The 20,016-nt window shown below is 41.2% G+C and overlaps 1 protein-coding gene and 2 long non-coding RNA genes across 6 annotated transcripts in view; 1 reads left to right on the top strand and 2 right to left on the bottom strand.

Annotated features, from left to right (window-relative positions):
* Nucleotides 1-366: 366 nt before the first annotated feature.
* Nucleotides 367-20,016, top strand: part of LOC138978589 (early endosome antigen 1-like) — a 106,812-nt gene continuing 87,162 nt past the window's right edge. For all 4 annotated transcript variants that reach the window (XM_070351341.1, XM_070351340.1, XM_070351338.1 and 1 more), the window contains exons 1-3: nucleotides 367-750; nucleotides 4,355-4,474; nucleotides 8,103-8,295. In XM_070351341.1, coding sequence (XP_070207442.1) covers nucleotides 724-750; nucleotides 4,355-4,474; nucleotides 8,103-8,295 — 340 coding nt within the window. In that variant the 5' untranslated portion in view covers nucleotides 367-723. The remainder of the gene's footprint in view (nucleotides 751-4,354; nucleotides 4,475-8,102; nucleotides 8,296-20,016) is intronic.
* On the bottom strand, nucleotides 4,745-5,866 carry LOC138979237 (uncharacterized). Its single transcript, XR_011459947.1, has 2 exons — nucleotides 5,466-5,866; nucleotides 4,745-5,185 (listed from the first exon to the last, which is right to left on the bottom strand). It is a non-coding gene; the product is annotated as an uncharacterized lncRNA (long non-coding RNA).
* Nucleotides 6,204-7,325, bottom strand: LOC138979236 (uncharacterized). The gene is made up of 2 exons (XR_011459946.1): nucleotides 6,925-7,325; nucleotides 6,204-6,644 (listed from the first exon to the last, which is right to left on the bottom strand). It is a non-coding gene; the product is annotated as an uncharacterized lncRNA (long non-coding RNA).

Raw genomic sequence — 20,016 nt, 5'->3', positions numbered from 1 at the left:
CCCTACACAAAAGCGGATACCAAGCATACAGGCCACAGACATGGAGACTTACACCCACCCCCCACACACGCACACGCACACACACGCACACCTCCAGAAAAACAACATCGATGACAAAATAAACAAACAACTACACTGAACAGCCAAGTGGACGAAAAAAGTATCTCAGTGAATTTTTGATATTTTTTCTTCCATTACACGCATGCATGCACGTACACACACACACGCACGCAGGCACACAGACTTTACACACGCACATCACCCCTCCACCAAACCCGATCTCTCTTAGCAGACGACATTGCGTAAAGGGGAAGAAGACTGTTGTCCTTCATTGCTAGGTCAACGAGTAGCTGCCCTTGAATTGGTTCGTCTGCTCGTTGCTCGGTATACGTGCGTTTTAACTTAATTTAAGACAGAAACAGCTCTCAAAAGGCACAATTGATAGCTTGATAACTGAGGAATGTCACATTATTTATCTGTCTTGTGCAATTGGGAGTATTCCATCACACATTGTCCATTTCGGGTTCAAAACACGTATCCCTCCGCCCAAAGCAACATGCTAGTGCGCGTTTGTTTGAAAATGGCGGCGGGTGTTCAAAGTGACTGACGTTGTGTGAAGGTTTCATGGATATTTCAGTATATTTGAACTGTGTTTGTCCATAGCAACGATGCAACTTTCGGATGTAACTTAGGGATTGGAGTTTCGGCATCAACTGCACAAACATGGCAGCGGCAGAGCAGCGGTTGCTGGTAAGAAATGAGCTTCAAAACTTTCTCCAGAACTAGAACAGAAGCGAAAGCTGTGCATCAACAGTGATCGTTGTTATTGAGAAGGGAAGTGAAAACGAAAGCGTTTTGCCTATGACATTTGAGAGTATATTTTTTTCACACATGTAGTTCATGCCAGTTTAAAAAGAAAGGGGAGCAAAATGACTATGATATATATATTGTACATACTGTAAAGTTCTGTAAGTGTAAGATCTGTTGTCATTTGAGTTGTTTGACTGACCCAGTGACTGGTACAATGCATACATTGTCAAAATGTATGCACTTAATTCAGTGCTGACTTCACAAGTTGGTACATGTACAACTAATGTTTGGAGCCCGCCCCCCCGCGCAAAAACATTTGTAGAATAACTTTTTAAACTGGACTTGGCTGCAAATAATGCTTGTAAAATGTATTTTACTATTTTTTTACAATTAAACGGCCGTGCCTGCATAAGCGCTCGATAAAACCTAGCTAACTAAGGACTGCATGATTGAACTATAAAAGTTGAAGCCTATAGGAATGTGCAATCGATATTATGATTTTCTATAATTTTCTATGAAGTACTCAACACAAATCTGTATAGTATATGACTATGAGGGATATTATTGATACAACGTACATCAACATGAAATGAAGTTAAATTAGTAGATTTCACTAAGTAATGAAGTGAAGCATTTCACCACTGCGCAGGTCTGAGATTTGTGTGTGGCAGTTGTGGAATTGTGTGCTTAATTGATAATTCTTATCCTGTAATGTACATGAATACACAATATACAGCAATTGTTGCTGCACCCAGAATTTTAATCAAGTTGAATGGAGTTCGTAGAACTATAAGTATAATTAACCCCCACAGTTAGCCTGCACAAGGGCTTGGCATTGGCAACTGATTATGCCCTGAAGTGTAATTCTCTGATCTTTGTGCTGTAGAATGTTGTGCAAACAGAAGCGGATTGGCCTGACACGCTTTGTTTATTGCTAGACTAAAAGGATTAGCGAACGGAGAATTGTGTTTATACGTAGGCTGACTCATGCAGTCAAATATCAAGAGTTTCAAGACACTGCCCATCCCATGTAAACCATATTCTAAATCACCATTGATCCATCAAGGTTTAAGTTTTATATATTATATGACTAAGTGCCAAAAGGTGCGCACGAAAAGCGGACAAAGGGGCTAAAAAATAAAAGTTGACAAACAAGACTGATATTGTGATTTTTGCTAAGACAACAGATGTTGGAACCCAATTATGAAAAGAAAAGACAAATGCACTCAAATTATTTCACAAATAACAGGAATTTTGTTCGTTATATTATTCAACATGGCACTGAGACGTAGCATTCAGGTATCTCGCACGTTTCTGAAGCTAGGGCTTTGAAACTTGGCACACTACCAAAGTATGGTGACCCCCAGATATGGTACAGACCACATTAAACCACATTGAATTTCAAGGTCACAGCGAGGTTAAATTTCCTTTCCAAACTGGACAATTGTCGTTGTTATGTCTTACATGTTTTAAAGCTAGATCAGTTAGACTTTACATACTTTACATACTTTCAGAATTTTGATGAAATCTTAACTAAAGTGACCACCTGGTTAATATTTCTAAAATGTCAAGGTCACAGTGGGGTCACATCTGAAAATTTGGAATAGTGTCAATTTATTCAGCGCGTTTATAGCACAAACTTTGAAAATACAGACATTTTTAGTGTATGATGAACTCTACACGCGATTACAGTTAATAGGTTGAAAAGGTCAAGGTCACAGCAGGGTTGCGTAGAGGTCAAACATAAAGATTTGTCATTGAGGATTTCTCGCATGTTTTTGAAGCTAGGGCTTTGAAACTTGGCACACTTCCAAGGTTTAATGACCCCCTTGTGTGGCGCAGGTCGCATTAAACCTCATCAAATTCAAAGGTCACAGTAAGGTGTAAAGTTGCTTTCCAAATTGGAAAATGTTTGTTGTCTTACATGTTTTAAAGCTAGAAACATTACACTTTAGCCAACTTTACATACTTTTAGAATGTTGAGGACATTTAAAAAGAAAGTGACCTGGTTAATCTTTGTCAATTTCAAGGTCATAGCGGGGTCAGGTTTGGTTCAAAATTTGGAATATTTTCATTTCGTCAATGCGTTTATAGCACGAGCTGTGAAAATACACACATTTCTAGAGTATGCTGTCCTTTACACTGTCTAGTCTTTATAAAGTCTTGTTGAAAACGCCAAGCATCAAGGTCACAGCGGGGTCTTGTTGAGGTCAAAAATATAAATGTGTCATTGAGGTTATCTCGCATTGAAACTTGGCACACTACCAAAGTTTGATGACCCCAAGGTATAATGCAAGTCACATCAAACCTCCTCAAATTTCAAGGCCACAGCAAGATTAAAGTTTCTTTCCAACCTGGACAATTGTCATAGTCTTGCATGTTTTAAAGCTGGATCCATTACATTTTACACACTTTCAGGATTTGATAAAATCTTTTACAAAAAAAGTGACCTCCTGGTTAATGTTTGTCAAACTTCACGGTCACAGCAGTGTCCCATCTGGATAAAAATTGTTAAATTCTTCCCACGCGTTTTATAGTGTATGATGTTCTCCACGCATGGTGAAAGTCTGGTTGATAAAGTCAAGGTCACAGCGGGATTGCGTTGAGGTCCATAATATAAATGTGTCATTTTCACTAATGCCTTCTAGTAATACCTCTGAAACGTCACAGGCTCCAAAGGTTTGATGCTGTTTGGTTTGTGATAAAACTTAAAAGTGATGCCAATTTCCATGATACGTGAAGCTTTCAGAGGGGTCAATTTGGAGTCACACAAACAGAGAAAATCTTTATGCGAGTCACTTTTTGCCAAACGGAATATAGATAAGAACCAAACTATCTGTTGTTCTAGCTCACTTGACATTAAAGAAAGTGACGATTTGATCATTGTTGATCCGAACTCAAACCTGTTGTGACCTAGTAACATAACTGAGGATCAACCAGACAAGACTTCGATGTCCAGAAGTAGTCAAACCTCAAAACAGTTGGAAGTATCCAAGATGTAAGCACCATACACTTTTCAAACAATATTTTTTGCTTTGTTATAAAATATTGACCACACTGTGACCTTGAAACTTGAAACAGATCAACTAGACTTTGGTTTTGGTATGAACAGAATTTTAATAAAGTTACATTTTTACATTTTTTACCCAAACCATACCCTCACTAACACTTTGAAATTTGACTAAGGTCGACCAAACTTGGTTCATGTTTGAAGGTCATCGAATCCTATAATTATAGAAGCGAATGAGATGTCAATGGTCTAGCTTTTAAAATCTTCAAGAAACCCCTGGTTGCATGGTCGGTCGTCTGATAGTTTTAGCATACATGTAGGAGGCCCTCTTATGAACAATGCTTTTGTAGCCAGGACATGTCTGGACCTCTACATTTTTCAATTCAGGTCCAACTGACCTATTATTCTCCTAGTCTGGGAACAATTAACACTGTAACTGTAACAAGTTCAAATTCTGGGAAAAGTCAGTTATAAATCCTGTCTTCATTGAGATGTGACATGTTTTATAATGTCTGTGTGTTTTGATGCCATCAGGAGAGCCCGACGGACATCCATGGGCAGATCAGTCAGCGCCTGGAGGCTGATGGCCTGTCCCCCCAGTGTGGGGAGGGGGAGAAACTCCTCTACCTCTGGAGGCTCTACCAGCAACTGGAGGTGAGTTTACCACGACAAACTAACTCTTCCACTGAAGGAGTATGGGTGGCTGGAGCCAGAGAAGAGAACAAGAGAGAAGAGAGAACAAGAATTTAATCCGCGATTGTTATGGAGTGGTATAGCCCGGTTTTTAGACAATCATAAATGCCTCTACACAACTCTATAAATTTAGTATTTGTTTACAGACTTGAATGTAATCTGAATAGTTGTCCGCTACCGTAGCTTACAAGGCACAAGCGCACACTCACTCACACACGCAAAAACCTGGTGTTAAATGGATCTTGACACTGCCAAGACTAATTATTATTGTTTACAAAGCTTTTTACATCACAAAATCATTTCCGGGCTTCGACCAGTACCCTAGGCCGACAACACCGCAAGAAACTCTACAGTCCAAGACGCAGACACCTTTTGGCTCAAACAAAGCAGCTTAACAGGTAAGACGAATAGGTATTCTACTGTACGTTACCCTACTGCCATCTTTCGGCCCTCAAGATGTTGGTATGGCTGTAAGTCCTTCAGACGACTGACAAGGATGCACCAGTCCTCACGACACCGCAACCATTGCTTGACGTAGTCCTTGATCCTTCCAGTCCGTCTCGGCGGCTAACTGTAGAACTCTGCCAGCTCTCCATGCCATGGTCATGTACACCAAGCCGCAGTCACCAGTTCAGTTCAGCCTCCGTCGATGAAAACCCTCCAGTTGGAACACTGTAAAGTTTATAGTCCATAAATCAACTTGTCTTTAGTTTCTTTCACTCGCACAATAAAAATACTCACTCGTCCAACATATTAAGCTGCATGAGCCAATATAATTATTTACACGTTAATTCCTGTTTTCTAAAACCAAGAAAACGTTACGTAAAACCCTCACATGTTTAAGCAGTGTAGCACAATAGCTTAGGCCTACACAATAACGTTAAACACAGAACCAGTCACTCTTCTCACATACGACAGCATGACATGAAAATATAACCGGTTTCAAACATACCTCAAAAGAGTGTAAAGCCAACATTTAGTACAGTCGCCGGCCTGGCATGAATATGAAAATGGAAGATATCACGTAGACTGATAGGGAAAGTTCGTCAGTCTTCATCCTTCTTCAGTCAGATACCTAAAACAGGAGCCCGTCTGCTAAAGTGTTACGAAAAACATGAGTCGAGCTTGGCTCCTTGACGGCGACTGATTTTACAAAGTCGTTCTTGCTATGACATTGCCAGTGAGCTGTCGCCTGCATTACTTGCACGTGAAAAACCTTGTCAGTTACACAAAGGTTCAACTGCGGTCAACGCGATGGTATGCAGCCTATAGCCCTTTCCAATGTCTGACCATCGCTATAGTCTATTCTATTTACTACAATACACATTACCAAAAATACGAGTAAACCGCTTCGTAACATCACCCAGTCAACACATCAAATCAAAAATCCAATCAAATCTGAAAATGTTACTGGACAAACAGGACAAACAAAACAATCATTCACACCCGTGTAAGCGCACGTGCCTTGAGATAGAAAACAATACTGCTAAAGGGTCAAACAAACAAACACTATTGGGCGCCAGATGTTATGGAGTGGTATAGCCCGGTTTTTAGACAATCATAAATGCCTCTACACAACTCTATAAATTTAGTATTTGTTTACAGACTTGAATGTAATCTGAATAGTTGTCCGCTACAGTAGCTTACAAGGCACAAGCGCACACTCACTCACACACGCAAAAACCTGGTGTTAAATGGATCTTGACACTGCCAAGACTAATTATTATTGTTTACAAAGCTTTTTACATCACAAAATCATTTCCGGGCTTCGACCAGTACCCTAGGCCGACAACACCGCAAGAAACTCTACAGTCCAAGACGCAGACACCTTTTGGCTCAAACAAAGCAGCTTAACAGGTAAGACGAATAGGTATTCTACTGTACGTTACCCTACTGCCATCTTTCGGCCCTCAAGATGTTGGTATGGCTGTAAGTCCTTCAGACGACTGACAAGGATGCACCAGTCCTCACGACACCGCAACCATTGCTTGACGTAGTCCTTGATCCTTCCAGTCCGTCTCGGCGGCTAACTGTAGAACTCTGCCAGCTCTCCATGCCATGGTCATGTACACCAAGCCGCAGTCACCAGTTCAGTTCAGCCTCCGTCGATGAAAACCCTCCAGTTGGAACACTGTAAAGTTTATAGTCCATAAATCAACTTGTCTTTAGTTTCTTTCACTCGCACAATAAAAATACTCACTCGTCCAACATATTAAGCTGCATGAGCCAATATAATTATTTACACGTTAATTCCTGTTTTCTAAAACCAAGAAAACGTTACGTAAAACCCTCACATGTTTAAGCAGTGTAGCACAATAGCTTAGGCCTACACAATAACGTTAAACACAGAACCAGTCACTCTTCTCACATACGACAGCATGACATGAAAATATAACCGGTTTCAAACATACCTCAAAAGAGTGTAAAGCCAACATTTAGTACAGTCGCCGGCCTGGCATGAATATGAAAATGGAAGATATCACGTAGACTGATAGGGAAAGTTCGTCAGTCTTCATCCTTCTTCAGTCAGATACCTAAAACAGGAGCCCGTCTGCTAAAGTGTTACGAAAAACATGAGTCGAGCTTGGCTCCTTGACGGCGACTGATTTTACAAAGTCGTTCTTGCTATGACATTGCCAGTGAGCTGTCGCCTGCATTACTTGCACGTGAAAAACCTTGTCAGTTACACAAAGGTTCAACTGCGGTCAACGCGATGGTATGCAGCCTATAGCCCTTTCCAATGTCTGACCATCGCTATAGTCTATTCTATTTACTACAATACACATTACCAAAAATACGAGTAAACCGCTTCGTAACAGCGATATAGCATTAACTTTAGCCATTGGTATTTGTCCTGGTGTAGAAACAATAAGGGCCGCCCCCTAGGTTCGTTTTATTTTGGGTCTGTCCATCTCCCATGACAGAAATCAATGTTGTGTGGGATTTGTTAATGTTAGTGTAGCCAGCAGAAGCAGTGGTTCATGTGTCTGTCAGTCCTTCCAAGGCTCAGCAGTGGACATCATTTTCTTAAGACCCTCCATTTTAAGACCTTGTTTTCTCATATTTTCTCTTTCTTCTTCTTTTTTCTTCTTAATTAATTCTTCTTCTGCGTTCATGGGCTGACACTCCCACGTACACTCATGTTTTCGCACATTTTCTCTTTCTGAAAACTATATATATTTTCATTGTAAGTTTTGATCTCTTTTACAGCTGAATGTTTCTCAGATTTTTGGTGGTCTTAAAAGAGGAAGAGGGAGATTTGGGGGGGAGGGGGGTATTATTACTGAAGTACCCCCTGTACATTATTTCTATTGCTCAATAGGATCTTGAGAGTGTGCACATGATTTCTATGACCAATTTAATGATCATCTGTTCTTTGCCTCAGGGAGATCTAACAAAGTCCTTTTAGAGTGAAGGGAATTAGCTGAAACTAAGTGAAAGCAGCACAGGCAGAGAATATGAAGGGGATGGAGAATTATTCATACAGAAAACATCTGCCATCTCCAGATTCTAAATCCCATCTGTTTAGGCAGCTTTGCTTCAATGAGTCAAGATTATCACTGTTCTTTTTCTGTTGTAATGAATTCAGGGAGATCTGAATAAGGCGCGTGAGAATGAAGGGAAGCTGAAAAAGGCACAAACAGAGGAGATGAAAGAGGTGGAGAATTACGTGGAACACATCCGTCATCTCTCCGATGAGCGAGAAGCCCTCATTCAGGAGCTGGAGACAGAGAACGAGCAGCTCAAAACTGACCTGGAGCAGGTTCGCTTAGAACTCAATGGTTAGTATATTTAACTCTACTCATTTCTCTCCAAGTCTTGAGCAGTAATGATGGTTTCTTGCCTATTTCTCTCAAAGTCTTGAGCAGTAATGATGGTTTCTTGCCTATTTCTCTCACAGTCTTGAGCAGTAATGATGGTTTCTTGCCTATTTCTCTCAAAGTCTTGAGCAGTAATGATGGTTTCTTGCCTATTTCTCTCAAAGTCTTGAGCAGTAATGATGGTTTCTTGCCTATTTCTCTCACAGTCTTGAGCAGTAATGATGGTTTCTTGCCTATTTCTCTCACAGTCTTGAGCAGTAATGATGGTTTCTTGCCTATTTCTCTCACAGTCTTGAGCAGTAATGATGGTTTCTTGCCTATTTCTCTCACAGTCTTGAGCAGTAATGATGGTTTCTTGCCTATTTCTCTCACAGTCTTGAGCAGTAATGATGGTTTCTTGCCTATTTCTCTCAAAGTCTTGAGCAGTATGCTGGTTTCTTGCCTATTTCTCTCAAAGTCTTGAGCAGTAATGATGGTTTCTTGCCTATTTCTCTCACAGTCTTGAGCAGTAATGATGGTTTCTTGCCTATTTCTCTCACAGTCTTGAGCAGTAATGATGGTTTCTTGCCTATTTCTCTCAAAGTCTTGAGCGGTAATGATGGTTTCTTGCCTATTTCTCTCACAGTCTTGAGCAGTAATGATGGTTTCTTGCCTATTTCTCTCAAAGTCTTGAGCAGTATGCTGGTTTCTCTGTAAGTTGTCGAATCAGTGAGCTATGTTTTGTATTTTGTTGATCCCGTAACAAAATGTGGATCTGTGTGCTCTGTTTTTGTGAGTCCACTTGCAGAAACACTTCAGGAATATTTGGTAATCGTCTCTTGGCGCATGGGTAAAGTTTGTACTGAGTTGACCCTGCTACCTGCAAAAAGCTTGTGTGAAGTCAGATACAGTATTGTGATAGCATGCCAATTGAGTATTGTCAAATGAGTCTAACATTGCTTAAGGCAAGGCCCCAAGGCAAGCTCAGGGGTGTGGAGTGTGAGAAATGTGCTGTCAAAAGAATGTTGACTGAAGGTTAAGTGTCCGGATAAGCAGGTAGCTTTGGAACAAGTCAAGCATGACTCGGAACTGGATTGTTAGTAGGAAGGAAGGTGTCAACAACATATTTGACTTATGAGGATATGCTGGAGGTGCCATTGTTTCTAAATCACACCCCCCCCCCAACACACACACACACACACATGTACACACAGGTACTGGTGTTTCTAGATCCACACACACACCCCAACCGCCTACCTTCTAAGACTAACACTGACAGGCACACAGTTCTGTCGGAGACATTTGTCTAGGTGACTGCACAAGTTACTGGCCTATGCTGGCCAGATCCCCCTAATCTGTCTTCAGCCCCAGAATATTGCCTCTGACTGGTGCTTCTAGTTTGGTAGGAGGCTTTGCAGTGGAACCTGTCCTTTAGGTCCCCCTTTTGGTCTGACATAAAATTGTCGTACCTGGCTTGTTGTATTTGTGGGATGAATCCCCTGAAGACGACAGAGAATGATCGAGTGCCTTGCATTGGAACCACCATTTTTATTGATGTTTTTTTGTTGTGGAGTCAGGTAAAAAAAAAAAAAAAGGAATGTTTTTATTGTTTGGAATTAATTGCTTTGCACCTGGCTGTATAATAGTGAGGTTTCGTACTTGGTGCTTTTTAGTGTCGCGTTCGTTGGTTTGAGTGAAATTCATTTTCTTTGTAATGACAGTGGTGCTCAATTGAGTGTAGTTCCCAGCCTCAGAGGACAAAAAGGTCAGTTGGACCTGGATTGAAAATATGTAAATGTCTTGGCTTTGTACAAAAATTGATAGTCAGAAGACCTACATGACAAAAATATCGGACGGTCAACCGGCCAGGGGTCAGACCGATGTGTCAGATCAAAAAAGAATGGGTCAGTGACCGAACACTGGGGACAACACTCGGTGCTGTTTGATTCCTTAAAACTCTTGATTAATTGATGGAAATGAAATATAATATCCCTTGGTTGTAATGTGAGTATACGTTTGGAGGGGGTCTTTGAACTGTTTGGCTTATAATTTATGCTAGTTGTAGTCTAGAATGACGTCTTTTTGATCTGTCTGAATGTGTTTGTAATTTACAATTCCCTCAACATGTATTTAGCTTTGATTTCACAGAACGTATGGTGTACTTGCATGTCTCTCAGTTTGTCTTTGAATTTATTTTCCATTTGTTTATGTGTATTACTTGTTGTTTGTTATTCTTGTTTTCATTCTTGTTTTGCTGTTGGTGGTGTGTGTGTGTGTGTGTCTGTCTGTCTGTATGTGAGTGCATCTGTATAATGTGAGTGCATCTGTATGTGAGTGCAAGATCTATGTGAGTGCGCAAGTGTGCCTTTAGCACCCCTTTACCTAGCTTATAAAACCTATCCTGAAATGGCAAGTAGTTGAGTGAATGGGTAACGGCCCAGGACAGGTACGTATGACAGTTACATAAGCCTGAATAGCAGATCCCCCCTTCAAGGGGATTTTTAGCAGGGCCCCTGTATCATTAAACATACCTGTAATGACCAGGTATAGTATTAAGGTAGCTCAGTGGTCATTGCCTGGGGATATGAATTTTCACCCTATGTATACACTGCCATTTTCCTCTGTGTGTGCATGCCTCTGTAATGTGTGTTTGTCATATGGTCAGACTAATGTATGGCACTCAGGTTTGTATTTGTCAGTTATTGCTGAGGCTTGTAGCTGTAATTGTATTTGGGTTCTCATGCTTTCAGGCATTTGGTCTGTTAATTCCTTCCTTTCCTCTGTGACCCCCTACCAGAAAGAAAGTCATGGTTATGAGTGCCATGGTGTTTACTCAATGTGTTTCTGTACTGTACTGTGTATAGTTTTGTTTTGTTCTCTCTCTCTCTTTAGTCTTTCTTCTCCTTCAGTCTGTTTACACTGGCAATTACCTTTTTCCCAGCCTGGGAATGGTATATAGATACTTAAGTGTAAGATTTAAGGGTTGTAATTAAGTTGTCCGTTCAGAAGAAGGAGAAGGCTACTAGACTACTAGAGAAGAGTGGCAATATGAGAAACACTGTGGCAGGAACAGACTGATGGGCACTCCTACACAGTCCTTGTGCATCTGTGCAGAGAGGGAGGACCGAGTGGTTGATGTATTATTCACTCCTTCTTCCTGTTCTGTAGTTTAATTTCCCTTGCCTTATTGGGCAGTGTCAGTTTTGAATATATATATTCTTGTCATCCAGTGTGAATAACGGTTCTATATGCTAACTCGACCCCTAACACACACACACACACATGCATGCACACACACACACAGTGACACACACACACACATGCACGCATGTGCACACACACAGTGATCGACACGCACACACACAGTCACACACACACAGTCACACTGTGACATACAGGCAGGGGGATATTGTTCTACTATTGGGGGGGGGGGGGGGGGGGGGGGGCAATTGTCCTAGATGGGCAATAATTAGCCTGCTACCGTGAATGAATAAATTGACAAATTATAGGACAGCTCTTTTATACAAGATGATATTGCACTGACTTTCACCTCAATGTTCTTTGGTAACTGCATGTTTACAATTTCTAAGTATTCCATTCAGTTTGCCTGAGGTTTGGGACAAAAACAGCTCAGCGTTTCTTGTCAAAATATTTGCTTCAGTCAGTTATTCAGTTGAACAGGTTGAACTGGCTGGGACTAAGGTCAAAAGGTCAGAGTATTGAACAGACCCGACAAAATTCAAGGCTTACAGCATTCCCGTGTCATCCACTTCTATGAGAGATTGGAAAATATATGCTCCCTTATCATGCAAGGCTTTCAGGGAATAGCATTCCACAGACCTACCCTGACGCTGCATTGAAACGACAGATCAATGCGTAGATTGAATGATTGATTTTTTGTAGACTAGGTCCTAGCCATGCAATCTGTGTCACCAGTGCTTGTCGTGAAAAAAAACCTAACAACCAATAGCCTTCTTTCGTGGGAAAAATATACATGCTTTGTTGTGTGTTTGTGTGGTCCTTTCTGTATAGTGAAAGTTGAATGACATGTAGATTTGTACTTGCATGAATACAAATTAAAAATAAAAATACCCAACTTGCAGTTTGGAAACGTTTGACTATAAATATAGCTTCAGCATGGTCTTTTCATGTCAGCTTCTACTCACCCCCCCCCCCCCCCCCCCCCCAAATTTTCTGCCAAAGTGTTTTCTCTGGATTTTGGTAACTTTCCAAACTCTTTCTGCATAACTTTAAAATCGTTCACATTAACTTTTGCTACTCGTCTTGTTGAACTGCCACTAGCGGTGGTCTGTTGGTCTGGTTAAAATATTAGACCTCATGCATTTCATGACTATAAACTTGAGCTGAGAGCTTGTGTGCTTCAGATAGTATCAAGATGGTATCTCTTCAGAAAGGTAATGTTATATTATTGCAAATTCATGTCTCCCAGGTTTTGCCTATTGTAAAAATTGTGCGTTTCTTTTGAGCTGTTCGAACGAGTGGTGATAGACATGAGTCATATTATATATATATGTATATGACTTGTATAAAGCACAAGGATTTAACACACATCAGCGCATTCACGGATATGCGTACACATACCAAGTACACTATGTTTTCAGTAATTTCCCGTAAGTCATGTACTTATATTTAATGGTTGTGTAATGCCATTTTTGTGTACATATTTCAATGATTTTGTTTTCTACTTTCTTCTTCTCTTTTAAACCATGAAGATGTCTGTTATATTATGTGATTAGTGTAGTCCCTCTCCCGGCGAGGGCTGCAGGTTGAAAAAAAGCTGGCTGGTATGCTCCAAAACCCTGGTACATGGAGATTTATCTTATCTTATCGGAGTCACTCTAGACAACACCCTTTCCATGAAACAACACATCTCTTCTGTCTCTCGCACCTGCTACTTCCAACTCCCCCGCATCGCCACTATCCGCAAGTACCTCACCACAGATGCTACCGCCAAACTGGTCACTTCCACCATTCTCTCACGTCTTGACTATTGTAACTCTCTCTTGGCGGGTCTTCCCTCTTCTTCTATCTCTCGTCTCCAACGCATTCAAAATAGCTCTGCCCGTCTTGTCTTTCGAAAGAAAAAGAGAGACCATATCACCCCCCCTCCTAAATCAGCTCCACTGGTTGCCCGTTCCTGCCCGTATCACATACAAAATCAACACTCTCACCTACAAATGCCTCCATGGTCTCGCCCCTGCCTATCTCTCTGACTCTCTCTCTCTCTATGTCCCTTCACGAGCACTCAGATCATCTGCCGACTCCCTTTTAAAGCTCAACATCCCCCACATCAAACTCAAAACAGCTAGCAGGTCAATTTAACGCTCATTTTCTTTCCAGGCACCTAGCCAATGGAACACACTACCTCTCCCCCTCCGTCAACAACAGTCCCTCGAATCATTCAAATCTGCACTCAAGACATTCCCTTTTTCCAACTAATCCATGCATTCTACACTGCCCACCCCCATCCCACCCTGAATAACTGTACATATTTAATGGTTGATGGTGTGTGTGTGTTAGTGACTTTAAGTCTCCGTGTGTGTGAATGAGTGTATGTGCACCTTGAGTCGCCTGTTGGTGAGATATGTGCGCGTTACAAATATTCGTATTATTATTATTATTATTATTATCTTATCTTATCTTATCTTTATCTCGATTGCCCTCTTTCTACATCTCTCTCTCTCCCCCTTTCTCCCTCTCCTCTGCCCCCCTCCCTCTCTCTCTTGACATCATTAAATCTCTCCATGTATATATTACACATTGACTTTTAACATCATAGCCGGCATTAAAACCTTATTTCCTTGAATAGAATCATATGATGGTAAAACATGCCCGAGTCTAGTCAGGTGTCATTTTCTGATCTGATCTTTAGCTACTGCATGTACCTGCAACCACTTTATATTTAAAATCTAATAGTAGTACAGTCCAACCTGCAGGTTGACAGGTCTGTAATAGTAGTAGAGTCAAACCTGCAGGTTGACAGGTCTGTAATAGTAGTAGAGTCAAACCTGCAGGTTGACAGGTCTGTAATAGTAGTAGAGTCAAACCTGCAGGTTGACAGGTCTGTAATAGTAATAGAGTCAAACCTGCAGGTTGAAATTGACTCCGTAAACTTGATCTTGTCCAGGCTAATTTCAGCCACAACAATTTTTGGTTTAATCATTATATGAGTTTCGCAATTAAAAAACAAACAAACAAAAACTGCCTTACCCAAAATGTTATTTTGAGAGGATAACTCCGAAAAGGACATTGTCCTTGTAGTTGTAGTGAGATATTTGCGAAGAACCACCGCAAAAACTAATTATTATTTAGAACTAATACCTTACTTGAGGTGGGAATAAAGAGAGTCATGAAAACAAACAAGCAAACACTGAAACAGATGTAAACCTTGAGGCAGCTGATCTTGTTTTGTGTCCACTATGAGAACCACAGACAGCCCTACTACGTCTAATACGAAAAACTAATCTTGGAGTTGGAGTGGGACACAAAGACTCTTTTAAATTCACTGGGGAAAAAACAAAACATTGTAATGGTACTGAGAGTGAGAGGATAAGGGACAAAACGAATAGCCTCAGACGACTTTATAATTTTACGGGCATGAAGCTAAAGGAGAACCAACCAATAGCACTTAAACTCTGGTTAGACATTTCAAAACAGTGGGGTTTTTTGTAATGCTGTGGTATGCGTTTTAGCCCCGAACAGCATTGGGTGATGACACGTTTGCTAGACCACAGAATCCACCGGAACGGAATGAATTGGGTTTCTGACACCGAAGAATTGCTAGAGTAACATTCATGTAATAAGTTGACATTGCTTCTGATCATTTTTGAGGAAATAATCGCAGATGTGTAAAGTACAGCAAAGCAAATGTCCCTTGAGCTTCGTAAGGTCCAAAATCGCCGCACAAATTTCCAAAAACGGCCCCATACTGTACCTTTAACCACCCCATCCTGCTGTTATCCAGATTTACAATGACAACTAACAGCACCAACTGGAACACATCCAAAATGTCATGCCACTTGCTTCACGCTGTTGTCTTTCACTTTTAGTGATGAAAGCAGCCAAGAAATTCGGATTATTTTATTTGTATGTCCTCTGAGGTCCAATTCGCCTATATCTCGGGAGAGGTAGGGTTAGTATGCTATGTGAAAGAAATTCCCCTCATCGCCTAATGAATGGCCACCCACCCATTCCCAGTCCCCCCCAAGAAGTAACCCAATAAAATAACCACCACTGAAACTGTAAACAGGTCTGTAATAGTAGTAGAGTCAAACCTGCAGGTTGACAGGTCTGTAATAGTAGTAGAGTCAAACCTGCAGGTTGACAGGTCTGTAATAGTAGTAGAGTCAAACCTGCAGGTTGACAGGTCTGTAATAGTAATAGAGTCAAACCTGCAGGTTGACAGGTCTGTAATAGTAATAGAGTCAAACCTGCAGGTTGACAGGTCTGTAATAGTAATAGAGTCAAACCTGCAGGTTGACAGGTCTGTAATAGTAATAGTCAAACCTGCAGGTTGACAGGTCTGTAATAGTAATAGAGTCAAACCTGCCCTAGCGATCATGCACCTCTCCATAATGACCACCCCCCAAAAATCCCCAACCAGTTGTTTTCTATTTAATTCACCTATATTTCCATAGCGACCTCGCTTGTCTATAACAACCACTTTTGATTGGTCCCTCTGGCGGTCTTTATAGACAGGTTCTACTGTACTAGACCATTGGAACCTCGGGGCAATCACTGTCTCAACTGCCCATTCAACTGAAACAAATCGGGCCTGGATTGCATTCGCTCTTGTTTGAGTGAAACAATAAGTCAGGTTAAAATTGCAGCTGACACAAACACTACTATGAGCTGTGGTAATGGAAAGAAAAGTTAAATTGTGACAATTAACACAGGCCTGAAAGTCCAAAAATCGTGTACAAGCCTTTAGCGGGTGATTCTGAAAATGTGCTAGCCAGAGAGCAAACTTTACTAGCCAAACCAACAATTTGTTTCAGCAACTTTAATTACTCGCATTTGGCGAGTATAGATGAACATTTCTACTCGCCAGTTTCAGGCCTGCAACATTTAGCCAAGCAGCAAGTAGCCATTCAAAAAGAAGCCAAATAGTTTATGGAGTGTAGAAAATATATACAGCATCAGCTGTTGTCTGCTGATGTTATTAGTGTTCTCCTTTACAAATAGAGGATAAATTTTAACTTGCCTGTTGCATGAGCTAAACCCTTGATACAACTTATTATATGAAGTGCTCTCCAGCCGCCAGTAACTCCATTCGTCAGGGACTACAACAGTAATCTGTTTGTAGCTGATAGGGTTGGACAGTCAGTGGAAAGTTTGATATTTTTTTCAGGCAGCTAATAGGTACAATAGGTACAAGTGTATTGCCATCCAAAACAATATCACAAACATTTATTGAAAAACTATGTTGTTGGAAATGTGGTTGTAAAACTAATAAAGTTTTGTTTGGATTATATATATATTTATGGTTTTCAGCTTCACATATAATTTATTAAAAAGTACCCAAATACTCACCTGCATTGAAAATAAAAAGTTCAATTGTGTGCATTCTATTTGGAATAAGTCCAAGATGCTGACACCCTTCCCTCACCCTACCCCGCCCGTATGTGTGAGTGTGTGTTTGTGAGTGTGTGTTTGTGAGTGTGTGTGTGTGTTTGTGAGTGTGTGTTTGTGAGTGTGTGTATTTTCCCTGCATCTGTATGTTTGTGCATGCCTTAATGATACGTGTGTAAGCATGCGTGCATTTGTGTTTGTGTGTGTATATGAGTGTTGTCGATTGAACATGAGAGTGGCTAAACAGGCCATGATAAATTCACCAAAAGCACACCTTCTTCTTCTTCTTCTTGGCGTTCGCAGAGGTTACACGATCAGTCCAGCACTGGTGATAAATGTTGTCGTTTTCTCCAACTCCTGTCGACTGCCGTATAGTTTGGTCTGCAAGGGAGTTGGTGACGGCCACACTTCTTTTCGTTCCTCATCTAGGTAAGATGTGTTCCGCTGTTTGGTCTTCTTGACCGCAGGCACAGGTTGGTGATGGCGCCAGCTTGAACTTTCGGTTCATGTGAGCATTGAGCCTGTTGTGGCCAGTACGCAGCCTGATGAGGTTGACTTACTGCTCTCTGGACATTGTGTGGTAGTCATCTCTGTTTGTCCTTGGCCTCATCAATGCCTTGATGATTGTCTTCTGCTCACTAAAGCTGACACTGTTTTCAGGTTGGTAGAAGTTCCACGGCTCCTTCTTTCGCCAGCTCATCTGCCCTTTCATTTCCTGATATCCCACAGTGTGCTGGTATCCACTGGAGGACAACTCTTCTGGTTTGTCTGATCATCTGTAATGCTTTAGCCAGCTGTGGGAGTTTGTCGTTCTCTAGGGCCTGAAGGACTGAAAGGGCGTCCAAGGGTCTGCGGAGTCCTGAACCAAGGAGGCGGCCTGCATGAGAGCTTCTGCTTCTGCTTTTTTAATTATAGTTTGTGCAAAGCACACCAAAGTACTGATTCAAAAAGGGAGTAGTCCGAGAACGAATTGTTTTGTGGGAGTGTCAGGCAGTGTGAAATGTATAAGTGTGACATTTGTATACAGGTTGATTTTTATGAACTGGCGTTGAGGCCATTTTAGTTTAGAAGGTGATGGTTTAACCAATATATTGATGTGTCTAGTTGCAATAAAGTCAAGGATTCCTGTGTCTTTGTTACCTTAACATTTAAAAAGGTGTGTGGGAGGAAGCAAAATGCAAATAGATTCATTTCGTATTTATGTATGTGTACATGTGTGTGTGTTTGTGGTGTGTGCATATATGCATGTGTGTGTGTTAAAGAGAGAGTGAGTGTCTGCATGCACACATGCATGCTGTCCACATAACAGAGAGATTTATATAGTAATCAGCATACATGTAGACACTCATGATGACACAGATCCACAACCAGACAGACAGGCAGACAGACACATGAATGCTATCACATCCACACAAGCAACACACTGACACAAACACACACACACACACACACACATGCACACACATCCACACACACACACTCTGTCACTCCTTCCCTCTTTTATCCTAGTCTCTCTCCCTCCTTTCTCGCTCTCTCCCCTTCTCTCTGAATCTCTCTCTCACTCTCTCCCCTTCTCTCTGAATCTCTCTCTTGCTCTCTCCCCCTCTCTCTGAATCTCTCTCTCGATTCCCCTCATGCATCTGTCTCTCTTTTCGCTTCTCTTCTTTCTGTGCGTATTAGACTCCTGAGCAAATTTTGGGGGCAATTTACAAGCATTGTGCAAAAAGTGTTAGAAGCACCACAGCTTGACAGTTCCTGTCCTGAAATTTGGTGTCTGGCCAGCAGGATTCTATTGTCCAGTGTTATAATTGTGTATGAGAGCTGAACTGTGAATATAAGTCTTTGTCTTGATTACCTGTGTCTAAGGCATGACTGTCAGTCTGGAACTACTGCACTGAGTTATTACTGGCACGTCGTGTGCATAGAATTTTAGTGCAGCGCTTAGCTGTTGTGTTTTGTTGTGTTTGTTACAGCGTTGAAGCACTTATATATATATATATATGCTGTTTGGATGTTTTGTTTGTGAACAAGAAGGAAACATCCGAGTCAGGGAATGGAGAAAAAGTCGTGCCTGCTTATTCATATGAGACAGTTGTTGGTTCAAGTTTGTTTTGTGTAGCAATTTGTTTTGAGTCTCTAGCTCAGTCTTGTCAGCTACAATTGTCTGCCTGGTTTACATTTCGGCAGACTACAAAGATCAGTATTGACGGATGTAGCTTTTTCAAGGAGAGAGAACTGTTTTTATGTCATGAGTGGGATCATTTGCAGGAAAACACTGGTTGATCATCAAAATGTCAAAAGACCACAGGATCGTACGATGTTTTCATGTACATTATAGCAGGATGATTTCTTCAGTATAAGGACAAGAAAAATAATGAGAACAATAGCAGCAAATGCTGTAATAGTTGCAAGATGAATAGGCTGTCAGATAATATATGAAAACTTCACACATGAGTTCCTTATGTATTCTTGCGCAAGGTAAACATGAGGCTATTTTTGGCTCACGTAAGTGTAGCCTATGCGATCGTAACTTTGTCTGTCTGTGCGTGCGTGCGTGCGTGCGTATGTGCGTGTGTATGTCTGTGGTAGAAACTCTAACATTTGAAGACGTCACATTACATTGACGTCACATTATGACGTAAGAGGGTTAGACGTCACGCGAAGGAAGTACTGAAAGTCTCGGTCATTATTATTTTGAGCGCGCCGAGACTAGTTGGCAGTCGTGTCCTTGTAAGTAGGCTACATGCAGACAGACAGATCTAGATCTAGTGTCTCGCTTTCTTGCACAGTTTCACCTATGCTCTTTCTGTGTGTGTGTGTGTGTGTGTGTGTGTGTGTGTGTGTGTGTGTGTGTGTGTGTGTGTGTGTGTGTGTGTGTGTGTGTGTGTGTGTGTGTGTGTGTGTGTGTGTGTGTGTGTGTGTGTGTGTGTGTGTGTGTGTGTGTGTGTGTGTGTGTGTGTGACGGAGTGATTGAGTTTGTGTTACTGTTTGTCGATTTCTTACGTGAGCCTTGATGGCTTCGCCTCTTGTTTCTTCATAAGTTGTCGTTGTTGCTGTTTTTGTTAATTAACGTTACCATCTTTTTCATTAACCCTTTGGTAAGCTATCAAT

The sequence above is a fragment of the Littorina saxatilis genome, linkage group LG10 (genome assembly GCF_037325665.1).
Source record: "Littorina saxatilis isolate snail1 linkage group LG10, US_GU_Lsax_2.0, whole genome shotgun sequence".
Taxonomy (NCBI): domain Eukaryota; kingdom Metazoa; phylum Mollusca; class Gastropoda; order Littorinimorpha; family Littorinidae; genus Littorina; species Littorina saxatilis.
The sequence above is the reverse complement of the archived record's forward strand: the minus strand, read 5'-3'. Positions and strand labels throughout refer to the sequence as shown.